The sequence below is a fragment of the Heterobasidion irregulare genome, assembly GCF_000320585.1.
Source record: "Heterobasidion irregulare TC 32-1 unplaced genomic scaffold scaffold_08, whole genome shotgun sequence".
NCBI classification, from domain to species: Eukaryota; Fungi; Basidiomycota; class Agaricomycetes; order Russulales; family Bondarzewiaceae; genus Heterobasidion; species Heterobasidion irregulare.
In genome coordinates, this window is record NW_009258204.1 from 1,311,510 (window position 1) to 1,326,975 (window position 15,466).

At 51.4% G+C, this 15,466-nt stretch overlaps 7 protein-coding genes across 7 annotated transcripts; all 7 read left to right on the forward strand.

Annotated features, from left to right (window-relative positions):
• Positions 1-53: 53 nt before the first annotated feature.
• On the forward strand, positions 54-819 carry HETIRDRAFT_410841 (uncharacterized protein). The gene has a single exon (XM_009550985.1). The coding sequence runs from the start codon at positions 80-82 to the stop codon at positions 383-385; it is 306 nt and encodes a 101-aa protein (XP_009549280.1). The 5' UTR covers positions 54-79; the 3' UTR covers positions 386-819.
• Positions 820-1,503: 684 nt separating this feature from the next.
• HETIRDRAFT_237117 (uncharacterized protein) lies at positions 1,504-3,264 on the forward strand (the record flags this gene model as incomplete). The annotated part of the gene is made up of 6 exons (XM_009550986.1): positions 1,504-1,620; positions 1,659-2,169; positions 2,198-2,306; positions 2,530-2,705; positions 2,779-2,954; positions 3,010-3,264. Coding segments are annotated over 6 exons (1,344 nt in total), but the record flags the coding sequence as incomplete, so codon positions are not given.
• Positions 3,265-3,535: 271 nt separating this feature from the next.
• On the forward strand, positions 3,536-5,416 carry HETIRDRAFT_420185 (uncharacterized protein; the record flags this gene model as incomplete). The annotated part of the gene is made up of 1 exon (XM_009550987.1): positions 3,536-5,416. The coding sequence occupies one exon, from the start codon at positions 3,536-3,538 to the stop codon at positions 5,414-5,416; it is 1,881 nt and encodes a 626-aa protein (XP_009549282.1).
• A 3,347-nt stretch (positions 5,417-8,763) lies between these two features.
• On the forward strand, positions 8,764-9,030 carry HETIRDRAFT_28211 (uncharacterized protein; the record flags this gene model as incomplete). Its single annotated transcript, XM_009550433.1, has 1 exon — positions 8,764-9,030. A coding segment is annotated over one exon (267 nt), but the record flags the coding sequence as incomplete, so codon positions are not given.
• A 1,026-nt stretch (positions 9,031-10,056) lies between these two features.
• Positions 10,057-10,722, forward strand: HETIRDRAFT_428722 (uncharacterized protein; the record flags this gene model as incomplete). The annotated part of the gene is made up of 4 exons (XM_009550988.1): positions 10,057-10,180; positions 10,236-10,374; positions 10,429-10,621; positions 10,681-10,722. 4 exons carry the CDS (start codon positions 10,057-10,059, stop codon positions 10,720-10,722), a joined length of 498 nt encoding a protein of 165 aa, XP_009549283.1.
• A 1,076-nt stretch (positions 10,723-11,798) lies between these two features.
• HETIRDRAFT_324453 (uncharacterized protein) lies at positions 11,799-12,209 on the forward strand (the record flags this gene model as incomplete). The annotated part of the gene is made up of 1 exon (XM_009550989.1): positions 11,799-12,209. The coding sequence occupies one exon, from the start codon at positions 11,799-11,801 to the stop codon at positions 12,207-12,209; it is 411 nt and encodes a 136-aa protein (XP_009549284.1).
• On the forward strand, positions 12,040-15,224 carry HETIRDRAFT_151559 (uncharacterized protein). The gene is made up of 13 exons (XM_009550990.1): positions 12,040-12,267; positions 12,322-12,818; positions 12,869-12,990; positions 13,042-13,243; positions 13,375-13,942; positions 14,049-14,106; positions 14,216-14,293; positions 14,347-14,371; positions 14,436-14,498; positions 14,572-14,687; positions 14,736-14,773; positions 14,830-15,010; positions 15,066-15,224. The coding sequence occupies exons 2-13, from the start codon at positions 12,606-12,608 to the stop codon at positions 15,112-15,114; spliced, it is 1,713 nt and encodes a 570-aa protein (XP_009549285.1). The 5' UTR covers positions 12,040-12,267; positions 12,322-12,605; the 3' UTR covers positions 15,115-15,224.
• Positions 15,225-15,466: the final 242 nt, after the last annotated feature.

Here is a 15,466-nt window from a genome sequence, read left to right on the forward strand (position 1 = left end):
ACGGCCGGCGATATCGCCATCATCACAATCTGATGGCCTTCTCCGCAACGGCTTCCCAGGACAGTCTCGCCAACAGTCTATGCCTTCGCAGCCAGGTCTCATGCACTCTCCCAACTCCTACACGTCTCCTAGCCAGCTTCCTGCATCCATCTCACAGGGTGTTGCGATGATTCAGCAGCAGCAGCAACAGCAGCAGCAACAACAACAGTCGCTCCAACAGCAGTCATCGGACCCAGACTGGGTGAATGCACAGCGACCGCCACAAACACTTGTATCAGCATCACGGCCGGTGTCAGCTTCGTTTGGTCGTGCGAGCGGGGAGCATGCGTTTGCACCGCCAAATGGGCACACTCCGCCACCAGTACAGATGCGGCAGCGCTCGTGAGGCGCCCTTACCATGGTCTCTTGAATTGGATGACCACTCCAGTTGTGCCTACGATTCATAGTGGCCTTGCTATTCGCTCTCAGAACTTTCACTCTCTCCATGCTGTATAACTCTTTCTGACTTGACTTTGACTCTACGTGCCCATACGCGGCGCCAGCTCCACACCACACACCATAGCATTCTGCACGACGCGCGCGTCTGTCTGCCAGGATGATATCGCATATCTGTAGTCCACTATAACGCTTTGGAATTTTCATATTCGTTATCCTTCCTGTTCTTCGTTCTCTCCGTTCCGTTTTTCCTCTTTCTTTTCCTTGCGAACTCATTTTTTGCATCCTCGCTCGCTTAACATGCACAGGTAACATTATGAACACGGACAGTGGCACGAACATCGACAATAATGATACCCCTTGAAGCTCGAGGCTTGACCAGTGACCAGTCGACCGTCCAATCAGTTTCGCAGTCTCCTTGATTACAGCGAGCGAAGAATCGGTGGATGGTTCGCCGCAAGGGATATGGGGCAGTTTCATGAGAAGGTAAGTCCGATGCAACTATAGAACCCTATCGATAGAACCCTGTCGAACGACAATGACGCCAAACCACCGCGAGTGACACCCTGCGACAACCTGCAGTTTTCCTCTATAATAGGAAGATTTTGCCTTCTTTGGAAGACACCTTCTCACAGATCCTCGGGCGCGAGACGTATATTGATTTTTCGCTCGCTGTAAGCGTGAAGAGCAAGGGTTGCATTAAACTCGCTGGGCGACGAACAGTCACATTGTGCACCTGGTAACTGGCAAGCACTTATCAGAGACTGGCAGAGCTCTACCGTGCTGCAGCCCTTGTACTTTTCAGCGGATCCATGCCTCTTGTCTTGGAAGGTGAAGCTTCGACGTACCTGGTCCCACCAGCATGGCTTGGTCGCGTTGACGTATAGATTTGTCTACATATAGACCATGGACCGCCTGTGCGTGTATGTCTCTGCTCTGCAGGCGTGCGATTAACGTCCGTGCGTGAGAGTTGAGTGTCCTCAGCATTCTTAAGCTGCCTAGAGCCCAAGAACCCTTCGTGTCAACTGACCATCTGTAGCACACTCAGTCATGGCCATAGGTACCGTCGACTGTACTGCGGTCACCGCTGAATGGCTTGCGCGGCTCAATAGCGTTGCCACCAGCGGCGACGTCAATGCGTTCTCAGACCTCTTGTCCACCGGTTGGATGCGGGGTACGTTTCCTGTGCACTTATCAGGTAAATCCCTGGACTGAATTTCCAGTCAGATCTCCTCTGCTTCAGCTGGGACTTTCGTTCTTTGGGCGGCCGCGATAAGATTTCCGCGTATCTTTCAGAAGATGTATCCGAAAGCGGAGATAGCAGCAACCACTCTCGTCTTGCTCACGCTGGTCTGTCCGACATCGTCCTCGAAACTAGCTCGTCCCTTGGCCTACCTTCTTCTTTCCCGGTTCCCGACGAATCTCTTAGTGCATCAGGTGTCATAGCTGCCTTCACATTCACTCTCAAGAATCCTGCTCGCACTGGCCGCGGTCTTGTTCGCCTCGTGCAGGACCATTCCGATGATTCTACGAACGAGTCTGTATGGAAGGCCTTCACCCTGCTGTTCAATGCTGAAGACTTGGTTGGACATGAAGAGCTCAAGGGGCGTCCTATGAGTCCTGTTTGGGACCCTCATTGGAAGTCCTGGTCAAAAATAAAGGCAGAATGGATCAAGGGCGTCGAGTCGGATCCCACTGTTTTGATTGGTCCGTGTTTGTCATTTCTTTTCATCCGTCTGTTGACTCCAAACTATCTGGACAGTCGGCGGCGGTCAGGCGGGACTCATGTGTGCAGCGCGCATGGGCCGAATGGGCATCCGCGCTCTTGTGGTAGACAAAGTGCACAGAGTTGGTGATAACTGGCGCAACCGGTAAATATCTCGTTTTCGTCGCACCCTCAGTTTTGAATACCCTCGTCAGATATTTCAATTTATCTCTTCATACGCCTGCATCTCACTCCACAAGTACGTGTCTTCTATCTATTTGTTTGTAAAAGCACTGATGTCAACTGATATACAGTGCTGTACCATCCATGGCCGTAAGTTTGATATACAGTGCTTTCTAAGCTATCATCGTTTTGATTGAGGCGTCCAGAATAACCTATCCTAAATTTCTACCTCGCGACGTCGTTGCCGACTTCCTTGAGGCCTATGCTATCGGCCAAAACATCGCTATCTGGCTCTCGTCCACGGTGCTTAGTGATCCAAATCCTGTATATGATGAACAGACGGGGACATGGACAGTGTTAATACACAGACAATACCCCATCGGTGATGGCGGTGAGTCCTTCAGGAATGCCATCAGCACTTGTTTTGCAGTCATTTCTCATTATCATTGGCAAAGTCAAATCCCAGATTGTCACTCTACGTCCAAGACATATTGTAATGGCAACGGGGACTGGACATGCTCATATACCGCAATTGAAAGGAATGGGAGATTTCAAAGGCGCTATCTACCACAGTGACCAGCATAAAGATGCTGAAATATGGGCCGGCAAAAAAGCAGTCATCGTTGGTGCAGTAAGCGTACCTATGTTCTTTACACATGAGGTTCTCTGCTGACTTTCCCTGCCAGGGCAATGCCGCTGCTGATGTGGCTCAATCTTTTCTGTCGCCCAGTCATCGTGCAGAATCTGTCACTATGATCCAGCGCTCTGCCACGTGTGTCATTTCATCTCGAACCGCGGACATCGCCCTTTTTTCCTCCTATGAACCAGAGGCCCTTGCCATCGAAGATGCGGATCTGCTGGATCATAGCATGCCCTGTCATCTGGGCCTTCAGCTAGCCGTAAACGGTGGAACTGAGCACATAAAGGAAATGGACAAGCAAAAACACCTGACGTCCATCTCAGGCACCCCGGCACCCCTAGGACCCCGGATTTTGTGGTCATCGCTGTCGTCTCAGCACCGCTGCATCTCGTCAACGCGACGACTTCTCAGAATCCACATACTTCGAATACACCTAGTTAACCCCACTGCATAAGTCTCATTAAGGAGCTCAAGGTCGCATCATGACACCCCTAACCCGGGCGTCGAAATCGACGAAGTCACCATCGACGGTTCGGGGTCTTGGCTCACCTGGGCGCCGCCCAACGCGCTCAATGGACATAGACGAGCTCATGGAGGCCTCACCTTCAGAAGTAAAGGATGCGGATGAAGCAAAAACTATACTGGAAAAGAATTTGATGGTTATCCTGGGTGAAGAAATCACTATCGACACTCTACGCACCTCGCTATGGCATATCTCTCAGGGTGCCAAAATGCCGGCTACAGCGAAAACATTGGTTCAGGCAGTTGCCTTGCTATTGGGAGAGATTGACGAGGACCTAAAAGTGGAGAGCATTGCAGGGAGAGTTACGGAAATGGTCCTGGACAAGCTGAGTCCGGACATTAATCAACTCGCTTATATGAGTGAATCTTTGAAGGCCTCCAGCTCCTCGGTGGAAATCTCGATCGCCTCCCTATGCGACTTCCCCTCCCATTCACAGGCGGAATCAGACTCCCTTCAGAAGCTAAAGGACAACATAGAAAGTTCACGCCAGAGCCAAGCAGAGGATAGCAAGATGCTCCTTACGGGAATGCGGGAAGTATCCGAGAAACTGAAAGAGGTCGCTAAACGAGTTGATTCCATCCCCATCCCCTCCACCCCGTTGACCTCCTCCGTCCCACATCCCGACCCCTCCTGGTCGTATCGCAACGCGCTCCTTAATACCTCCGCCAGCGGTCATGGGCAGAACCTTGTCGATCCCAAAGTAGCCCGACAGTCTATTCTGAAGGCCAGGCAAATTCTTGTCGATCTGAGCTACCCTGGAAGCGAGACGGTCCCGGCGCGCAGTCTCGAATCCATCCGCGACACGGCAATCCACTTCTGCAAGACGGCCGAACCCCGCCCCTCTTGCGACATAGTTATCGAGGACATTTTTAGAATCCAAAACGGTGGAATCATCTTCCAATTCAACTCGAAGGAAGCCGCAGACTGGATTCGCTCCCCCCCGGTGAGCTCGCCCTTTGCAAATGCCTTCGGCAACGGAGCAGCAGTCAAACTCCGTCTCTTCCCTCTCCTCCTCCGTTTCGTCCCCTTCACTTTCCGCCCAGATGTCCCCGCTGATCTCAGGGAGCTTGAAGAAAGGTATAAGCTCCCCACACTGTCTCTTCCCTCCGCTCGCTGGGTCAAGCCCAAAGAAAAGAGGCATCCTACCCAAATGGTAGGTCACTGCATTCTCAATGTCTCTTCGATGGATATCGCAAACCGATTGATCATGGATGGTATCACCATCCATGGGCGACGGGTTCTACCCGAACGGCTCAAGGCCGAACCAATTCGGTGCAGTAACTGTCAGGGCTATGGCCACATCGCTCGCAACTGTAACCATCAGAGCGCATGCGGCACCTGTGGTCAGACCAGTCATAAGACTGTTGACTGCAACGCATATCGGACCCTCCATTGCGTGTCCTGTAGGGTGAACACGCATGCCAGCTGGGACCGGAATTGTCCGGAATTCCTTAAAAGGTGTCAGCTGCTCGACGAACGCCGACCTGATAACCAGTACAAGTACTTCCCTACAGAAGACCCTCGTACTCATTTCCGGTTACCAGCTAAAGTCCCTATGGACCGCCGGTACCCTGACGAATTTGCTGTCCATAGTACTCGCGAGAAAACGGCTTCGGCTGCTCCTCGCACGCAGTCCACTATTCCGGGCTACTTCGCACCGACGCAGACGCAGTCTCAGAGTGCAACTCATCAGCGGTCTCAGAACCGCCACCCAGATGACCTCGAGCGTGATCAGCGCCCCTACAGGGAGCTGTCCCATGGGCTGCCCTTAAACGTGCCATCTCAGCACTTGCAGGTGCCCTCAAGGGGCCAGTCGCCGCAAACGTCGGCATCTCCTTCTCTGTCCTACATGACCCTACGTCCTGAGAGCGACCTAGGTCCACCTGGTTTACAGAGGCAATTGCCTCCCACGCGCTGGGACGATCAATGATTCACGCTCCTAAGGAGTACTCGTCCCAATTACGCATCTGGCAGGAAAATGTAAATACCTCGGATATCACCCAGCATGGGTCTCTGAATACGAGAGCGTATGATGAGTATGATGTGATCGCTTTCCAAGAGCCGTACATCGACTTCTTGGGGAACACCAGAGCCTCGCATGACTGGCATGTACTATACCCTTCGACTCACTTATCTTCAAACGAGCCTAAACGCTCGGTACTACTAATCCGCTCCAATTTGCTCTCCTGCTCTTGGCGACAAATAGAATTCCCCTCCAACGATGTCACAGTGGTTCAATTCATGGGCGATTTCGGCATTCTCACCCTGTTCAACATCTACAATGACTGCAACCATCGACGCACGCTGAACACTTTGGGAGATTTCTGCCGACAGAAAGGTGATGTCATTTTCCCCTACGCCGATGCGCACCTGATATGGCTAGGGGACTTTAACCGGCACCATCCTCTCTGGGACCATGCTGACGACACACGACTTTTCACGATGGAGGCAATGGAGGAAGCCAACTACCTGCTTCATACCCTAGCCGACCTCGACCTACGCATGGCCCTCCCTCCTGGTATCCCAACACACCAACACCTAGTCTCAAAGAAATGGTCTCGGCTCGACAACGTATTCTGTACACCCCACACGCTAGAAGCCCTCGTTTCATGCGACACCATGCCCGCTCTTCAAGGACCCACCTCCGATCATCTCCCCATAGTAAGTATTCTCGACCTCCAAGTCCCGCACAAAAACCTCCCCCCAAGGCGAGACTTCCGTAGCACGGATTGGGAAATCTTTGAAAAGAAGCTAGATGAGTATCTCTCGGCCAAGCCCCCCCGTGCACTGACCACTCTACAGGAAGTCGACGATGCGGGAAGGCACATCATCAGTGCTATTCAGCACACGATTGATGAGGTGGTCCCTACAGCCAACCCGTGCCCTCACTCCAAGCGATGGTGGACAAAGGATCTGGGAAAACTTCGACGATCGATAGTCTCCCTCACCCGCAAATGCTATAGGCTGCGCGATGTGCCAGGTCACCCTCTCCATGCTGACCTACAGGCGGCCAAGGCTAAGTACACCAAGGCCATCCGCTTGACAAAAGAACGGCACTGGAAGGACTGGCTAGATGAGGCCAGCAGTAACGACATCTGGACGGCAAACCGGTACATCTCAACCCCGTCGGGTGATGGGGGAAAAACTCGGATCCCAACTTTAAAGGTAAAGGATGCGGAAGGTAACGAACAGTTAGTGGACTCCAACGAAGACAAGGCAAAGGCCTTGGCCACCGCCTTCTTCCCTCCACCTCCAGAGCATACAGACATTGACCCTGGGTTTGTCTACCCTCGGCCGGTATGTAAATTTCAGCCCATCACTCGAGATACTATCCGTAGGAATGCAAATCGGCTGAGCCTGTATAAGGCACCGGGTCCTGATGGAATCCCTAATGTCGTCCTGGTGCGGTGCATGGATACACTGATCGAATTTTTATTCCACCTGTATAGAGCTTTCTTTGCCTTAGATACATACTTTGATCCGTGGCGGGAGTTCACAACCGTTGTCCTTCGCAAACCGGGCAAGCCAAGATATGACGTTCCCAAGTCATACCGACCAATTGCTTTGCTGAACACTACCGCTAAGCTGCTGTCTGCTATCATTGCCGAACAACTTACCTTTATAGGAGAGAAGCACGAGGGAGTACTACCACCCACACATTTCGGAGGACGTCCGGGACACACCACCACTGACTCGATGCACTTGCTCATACAGAAGGTCAAGCACGCCTGGCGTCAAAAGCAAGTTGCCTCGGTCCTGTTCCTAGACATAGAAGGAGCATTCCCCAACGCTGTTACAGATCGGCTCCTGCATAACATGCGGAAACGAGGCATTCCAGCTAAGTACATTTCATTTGTGAAAAACCTGCTCAGCAACCGTCGCACCGCCCTACGCTTTGACGACTATGTCTCGCCGGCCATTCAGGTCATCAATGGCATCGGTCAAGGCGACCCGCTTTCCATGATCTTGTATATTCTCTACAACGCTGATATTCTCTCCATCCCCAAGGTAGCCCAAAAGACAAATGAATACGTCCTCTCATATGTCGACGACACAGCCCTCTTGGCCATTGGCCACTCCTTCGTGGACACACACCAAATCCTGGCTGACATGATGACACGCGAAGGAGGCGCTATGCAGTGGTCTCGCGACCACAACTCCCAATTTGAGCCGAGCAAGTTTGCCCTTCTCGACTTCACACAAGCGAAGGAAACGGACCCTACGCGCCCAGGAAAGAAGAGGGCGCTCACACGTCCACCGCTTGTCATTCCCAATCTTGCCATTATCCAGCCCAGCCCCAGCGCTCGTTACCTGGGAGTCCTTTTTGATCAGGAGCTCCGCTGGCATATTCAGGCGCAACAGGCAGCGGGAAAAGGAGCTGCCTGGACTAACCAGCTAAGTCGTCTCGCTAAGCCCTCCTTTGGACTGAAACCTGCTCAGCTCCGGCAGATGTACATAGGAGTAGCGATCCCAAAGATGCTCTATGCAGCTGATGTATGGTGCACACCCATCCACGGCGGGGGTCTCAACAAACGTCGGTTAGGCTCTGTCGGTGCTATAAAAGCGCTCGCGCGGGCACAGAGAACGGCCGCAAGAGCCATTATGGGAGGGTTGCCCACGTCTGCCACGGACACCCTCGATGCTCATGCCAACACCCTCCCAATGGAACTCCTCATCGAAAAGCACTGCGCCCGTGCCGCCACACGCCTAGTATCGCTACCACCTTCACACCCTCTCAGTCCTCTAGTCAAACTCTGTGCCCGCACATACGTCAAGCGACACAAGTCCCCGCTTCATCACCTCCTTCACCTCAACCACCTCCACCCTGCGCACTTTGAGAAGATACGAGCTGTCACCTCCCGTCCAGGTGCCCGCCCGCTTGCTAGTTGGTCTATCCCAGACTCCCGCGATGACTCTGTAGCACAAGACGGCTCCCAGCAGGCCCAAATCAGGGTATACTCCGATGGCTCCGGTCAGGACGGACAGATCGGGGCTGCAGCAGTTCTTCTGCGCGACAACAAACCGCCTCGAACCCTGTTCTTCCACCTCGGCACAGACACAGAACACACTGTGTACGATGCTGAAGTTCTAGGCACACTTTTAGCCCTCCATCTAATTAGCACTGAACGAAACTCCAACGTACCCATCTCCATCAATCTCGACAACCAGGCTGCGCTGAAGGCGACCCTCCACCCCCGCGCTGGTCCAGGCCAGTACTTAGCCGTTGAAGTTCAGCGCCTGCTGCAGGATCTCAAGCGCAGTCGAAAAGGGACAGACTTTCAAGTGGAATTCCGCTGGGTAGCTGGACACGAAGGGATCGAGGGAAATGAAATGGCTGATGTGGCCGCCAAAGAAGCGGCCGGGGGTCGCTCAAGCCCAGTTAAGTCTCTACCCAAACTCCTGAGAGACTTTAAAGGCAGCCCTCCCATAGGAATATCTGCGACGCGCCAGATCCTGCTCCAGAAGGTTATGAGGAAGTGGAACACACTATGGAAGGCCTCCCCGCGATACGCCAAGCTCTCTCGCATTGACCCCAAGCTCCCATCTAAGCACTTCCTCAAGCTGGTCCAAGAAGAGGAGCTTCGACGAGGCCAGATCAGTCTAATATTTCAACTTCGCACAGGCCATATCCCGCTTAACAAGTACCTGCATCGCATTAAGGCCGTCGACTCCTCCCGTTGCCCGGCCTGTGGTGAGCCGGACGAAACGGTGAAGCACTTCTTATTGGACTGCCCAAAATATAGCTTCGAAAGGCACGTTCTACTCAGTAACTGGCCGAGGCACCGTGATGTCCCACTTTCCTTTCTACTTGCAGACCAGGAGGCCTTCAAGCCTCTCCTTCGCTATGTTCAAGATACAGGCCGATTCCCCACACAATACGGTGAGATCCGCCCTCGTACATAAGATATGATCACGCTTCGCTGTCCCTTTTTCCTCAGGGCAACGACTCGCATCGAACAGCCCTCCTATCTCGATGACCCATGGCATCCTGTCCAACATCTACCCCACAATTCACCTTTCTTCAAACTCCACGCTTTGCTCGAATGAAGTACGCAGGCGCGGACTTAGCCTCCCGCGATGCGTGTGTAGATCCGGTTGAGGAGTAGGAAGCAACGGGGGAATTGGGGCAGCTGGCAGTGCAAGGCTCAGATTCGGAGGGAGTTGCCGAGGTTTCTTTTCAGGTCACTCCCCACCTACACCAAACGTCCACCGCCGACCACATTCGACACGCCATGCCCTAGTTGATCAGAACCCCCCCCCCCCCCGCCCTTACCACTTCACAGCGTTTTTTCGCCAACTCACAGGTCTCACGTCTCTCATTCGTGCATGCCCGCGCAAGCGGGCGAGCATCATTCTTGAACGAGCCCAGTTCTTTTCACACAATATTCGCCGGCAAGGATCAACCCTCAAATTCACACGACCGGAGCTGGTTCGGAGGCAAGGTTGGGCGCACAGGAAGGAAAGGGAAGGTTCATATGTACTTGAAATGTCGAACATAGGGTTCTGTTACCCTGATACGACAATAAATGGGATTAAAAAAAAAAAAAAAAAAAAAAAAAAAAAAAAAAAATGGACAAGCAACTGCTAGAGGGACTTCGCAAGCGTGGGTTCAATTTGACATGGGAACTCGAGCCTGGCGCAGGCGAAGTTGGCTTGATCGGGTTTTTACTTCAAAAATCGAATAGTGGCACAAGTAAGTGTTCCTTTACATGCTGCCTAGACTATTCGTTTGACCTCTGTGGCCTCAGTGATCGACTTCACCTGTGGGCAGTCAATAATTGATGGTGACATTCAGATCAAAAGTGGTGTTGAGATTGATCGATTACAGCCCCACGAGCTTGTGTTAAGCGATGGATCACGCCTCCCGGCCGATGTTGTAGTTCTTGCGTATGTTCTGCTCGCCTTGTCTTCCGTATCATCTTCTCCTCATGTCTTCGTCAGTACTGGAAACCTTCCCATGATAATGAACGCCACGTCTTTATTTGGTCCCCGGATTACAGACAAGATTGGCAACAAGATTTGGGGACTAGACGCAGAAGGAGAGCTGAATAATTGTTTTCGCCCGACCGGCCAGCGCGGTCTGTGGATCGTGACCGGCGGGTTCCAGCAATCGAGGTTTCTTAGTAAGCACTTGGTTAGTGCGTACCTCTTCTATGGAACCGCTCGCTGACCTTCCTTTTGCTTCATTTTCAGGCAATGCAAATTCTGGCAGAGGAACTTGATATGAAAAAATGAATAAAACACGATCATGAGTAAGACGGTGAAATCCAATGTTTCGTTGCATATAAGTATCAATCAGAGTTACAATCCGTCTTCATTCATGTTCGAAGCTTTTCTCTGACGAAACCTCTATCAAGACTATGAACTTCCTGACATTTTTAAGCACGTTCGCTCCTGCCAGGCGCCTGCACTCAGTGCCGCAGTGACTGTTCCAACTGAAGTTCGCCGCTAAGAGCTAGACTCGGATATATGATCTACTGGCACGTCAACATGGACCTCATAACTAGCACTTATAGGCCTGCTTCCCTTGTTGCCCCTACCGCCTCCGCCCAGCTGCTCAACATCGATCTCGTGCGGTAGATCCTAGACAGTACGAGTTATGAGATCGAGCTCATGAGCAAACCCGCACCGAGGAATCTAGAATGACATCGCTCAACTAGAAGGGCAGGCCTTTGATTTAGGTATTAGACTTGACTAGTTGTATGTCCCTCCTCTCTTCATCATATCTAATAGTGCTGACCTGACCCGTCTGTATGTTTTCTGTCTCTAGCGAAACTCTTTTTCCTTATCGTCTTTCTAATGAGAACTTTTACAGCTTGAATCCTTACTGATTCGTCTCTTGAAGCTCTTACGTGGGACGGCTATCTTCTGCATAGGATCAGCTGCAGAGACTACTCGAAGCTCGATGATTTCGTCGTCGGACCTTTTATATTCAGTTCAGTCAACCATTGATCATGATCATTGCTCCTTGCTTGCACGCCTTTTATCGCTGCATATTACTTTCTTGGTCACATCTCCAGTTTTGTCTTAGCTTTCCTCTTGCTACTCGTTGCATCTCGCTCTCGCTGGCTCATGTGTTAGTCCGTGTTATCACCAAAATCACATGTTAAGAGATACTCATCGTCACAATCATCTTGCTTGCAAGTTCTCTGGCAGGAAACCAGTATATCATGCTAACTTGCGATCCGCGGCGATGTCATCAAATCTTGTCATCCACGTCCTAAAGCGTTGTAAACAAGGGCAAACAAGGTTCTCCACGCCCTCAACAATCACAGCAATGTCGAAGGCTTCGATTGATCAAAATCACCACCATGTCCGATGATTCCAAACCCAAATACGTCTACAAGCTCATCCCATCCTCCTCTCTGGTCCCCGAGCATGCCCAACTCCCTGATGCTCTGCCCGTGAGCGACCTCGACCAGTCCTCCGGGTTCATACATCTGTCCACGGCGACCCAGGTGCCAGGCACTCTCAAGTTTTTCTTCAAAGACGTCTCGCGCGTCTACGTCCTGCGCATCGTGTACGATAAGGTTGAGGATAAAATTAGATGGGAGGATCCGCAGGCGCAGGTCTGCGGAGCGCGTGGCGGCGAAGGGGTGTTTCCACATCTGTACAATGGGTTGAGGCTTGGTAAGGACGAAGTTGAGAGAGTAGAGACCCTAGAGAAGGGCGATGACGATTGGGGTCAAGCGGTTCATAGTGCTTCATGGCTCGTTTGGTAGATGCGCAGCATTATACACTGCGCCCAAGACTCATGTGGCCAAAGAATTAATGAGAGAGGTATAAAAGTGCTTTCCACATCTGACAGGGAACGCAGCTGACCAGACTGTTTAGACTGCGCGAAAAGTGTGCATGAATCTCTACGCAAAACCCAGATTGCCGTTCATTTGGAGGTGCTTTCGCTGCTAAAGCGCTCACTTTGCCACCATAATGGCAAACTGCTGCACAACGGCAACTCGGCAGACGATGTGGAGCCTGAATGTCTGGCAGTGATTGGAAAGGACGATATGGATACGGTAGAGTTCACGTAGATCCCCTCGAGAATCATAGTGAATGCAGGCGTTAACCTGCTATTCCGGGACGTGGAACCAGACGGGGGAGTCCACACATGGGCTGACATGTGCACCACCCCCACATTCTATCCTCCAAACCCTTCTCAACCATCCTTTGACCCCCTCATACCAGTAACCGGACTCATACCACAGCAAGGATCTATGTCTAGCGACACGAACGGCGCACAGCTCGTAGTATTGTGTCATTATCGACACCGAGACCCACACCGATTTACTTTCGGGTCAACAATCCGTGCATACGGTTATCTAGTAGAAAAGGTAAGTATGGGTCGATCTTCAATCCGCAAGTGCTCATTTGTTTGTCTTAGATCAATTGTATTTACGGTATCGCACCGCAGTTCTTGAAAATGATTTGGATGCACGATGACTGCGACGAATGTCCTATCAAGAATGATGCCGAATTTGACGACATGGTTCAGCTTTGTTTTGGGTACGTTTAGAGTGAAAAACTTCGATATATTCCTTAACGTGTATACCACAGGAACAGTCGTGATGGAGGGACCACTGTGTCTATCCGTATACACGACCAGTGTGGTGGGCTGGAGCCGTCAGTCTCAAGCCATTCTGCACCTACGGTAATCGCAGACGATGCTGTCACCGTCAGCAGACATGTTAGATCTCCGAGGAATGGGGATGGAGACAGAAGATCGATTGGAAACACGCAGTCTGATATATCAGGACCCGTCAGTGCTTTCTCTAGAACTCGTTCGCAGCCCCTGATCCGCAGGTTGACTGTGTACAGACGACAAATAAAAACAGAATACAGGAGTGGCTGATCGCCTCTCGGCCTTTTTTGCTCACCGTGATGCCACAGCACGGCCATACCATACCCACCCGACCTATGTCCCCTACCGTCGACATCTCGGATTCAGGTTTGGACGGCGATAGGTCCAACTCCCAGCTGGACACGTCCGAAGAATCGAGTAGCAGTTTCATCCCTCCCACATCCATCAACTCAGACTCCGACACCATGTCTGACGTGCTTTCATTGGAGACTCTGAGTACAAATGCTAGCCCCGTTCGGGCCGCAAATACCTTGCTCAACGGAATCACTAACTGCTCTGGGTGTGGTGGTGCATTTGACCTCCTCCGTTACGTGTGCGACACATGCGGAGAGAAAGGGTGTACTGCTGGGTCGCACTTCACACATGAATGCGTAGATGGAGGGCTTCACTCTCCCGATTATTCGCCACTGCAGTCGCCAACAAGGTCTTCCTCGTCGACCTGTGTCCTAGAGTACATGCTCTGTGTCGACTGTTTTAATTCTCATGGATACGACCACACCATGAGTATGAGTACTCGCGCAGCATCCAATTCCCGGACGCAACTCAGGCATGCATTCTTTGAGCAATTCTGTATGGATGGCTGCTGGGTCGACATTGGTAAGCTCAGAGAAATCGCCGCGGAATTTGATGCGAGTGGTCTGTTCTTCAGAGCAAGGAGGGGCCGGTCCTTCGAAATGCTCAATCTGCTCCGCTATGATCACAGGGAAGAGGTGGGATTGTGCGGTTTGCGAGGATTACATCTTGTGTCTGGCTTGTTACCGGTGAGTCAAGCTCAGTATGATCAAGCGTCTACGCAATACTCAATGGATGAGAAAGGGCTGTCCACGAAATCCACCCGGTTCACACCTTCTTGACTGCAATACCCTCAAGGCTCAGGTCAAGCACCAGTGTGGGAGAACTCTCGATTGGATCATCCACTGACACTACAAGGCCAGCAGACGAAAATCGGTCAGTCAAACCTATTGCATTGGCGCCTTAATTCGTTGATTTTTGGACTGCAGCCGTTCATGTAACGGGTGCAAGCAGGTATGATCATTCGGGAAAAATGCTGCGGGCAATGTTGACTTTTGAAATGGTTTCTTTCTTTTAGCCCATCATCGGCGCTCAATACCGGTGTGTTTCGTGCCCCTCAAAGTCGCCTTTGTACTATCTGGTGTGTATGCCCAACATCTTGTTTTGATACATCAGTCGTAGACGGGGCCGCGTCTTTGAATTTTTCTATGTAGTGTGATGAGTGCGATCAGGTCTCATTCATACTTCATGACCCTTGTCACATCTTCGTCAAAATCCGTGGTCTTGATGGAGCCCGAGAAATACCGTCGCTATCTTCCATTTCTGGATTGTAAGGCAAATGATCTGCTATCATCGTCGAATCTGACTTGCTTCGCAGATACAAAAGCCCTGCGGGTCCATCGGTACATACGAGTAGTAAGCCAGTTTGTTAACAGTTTGCGTCAACCATGAATTCTCACTATATTATCAAGCAGCTGTGAAACACAAGCGCACGGTCTGCCAGCGCCATCCTTCCCATTCCATCTCCGGCAAGTGGTTTCACTGCCCAACGTGTCCTGCAGATTTGTGCAGCCAGTGTGAGGAGGATGGGGCTCACGATGCGTCGCATGCGCTCATCGTATTCAAAGCCCCGGTTAACATGGACCATTTCAAGTAATTTTTTTTCCATTGACCAACGCTGCAACCACACTCATGTATGCTTTCCTAGCATTGACTCTGGCACCTTCAAGTCGGATAGGTTGATTTTCAGTTCCTGATGTGTATGAGTTTCTTCGTGTGCACTGTACTGCAAAGTAGTTACATGCTGTAAATTGCCCTGCTTACGTCAATGTCCTGGAAGTGAATATAACCAACAACTTTTCCCACCAATCACTGTCATCATCAGAGAGCATATATGTACAGAGAGTGCAAGACAAGGCCAAAAGTATCGAGGTGAGAATGGAAAAATCACCAGCGATGTTCAGCCCTTGCTAACCCTTCTTAAATCCTGTAGACAGCCGTCAGTGGGAATAACTTTGTGGACAGGGGAAAGATATACCTAGACGACGGCGTTCATAGAAGAGATCCGTCCTACTAGCTCCTAGATTCACGATCTTAGGGCACCCGTCT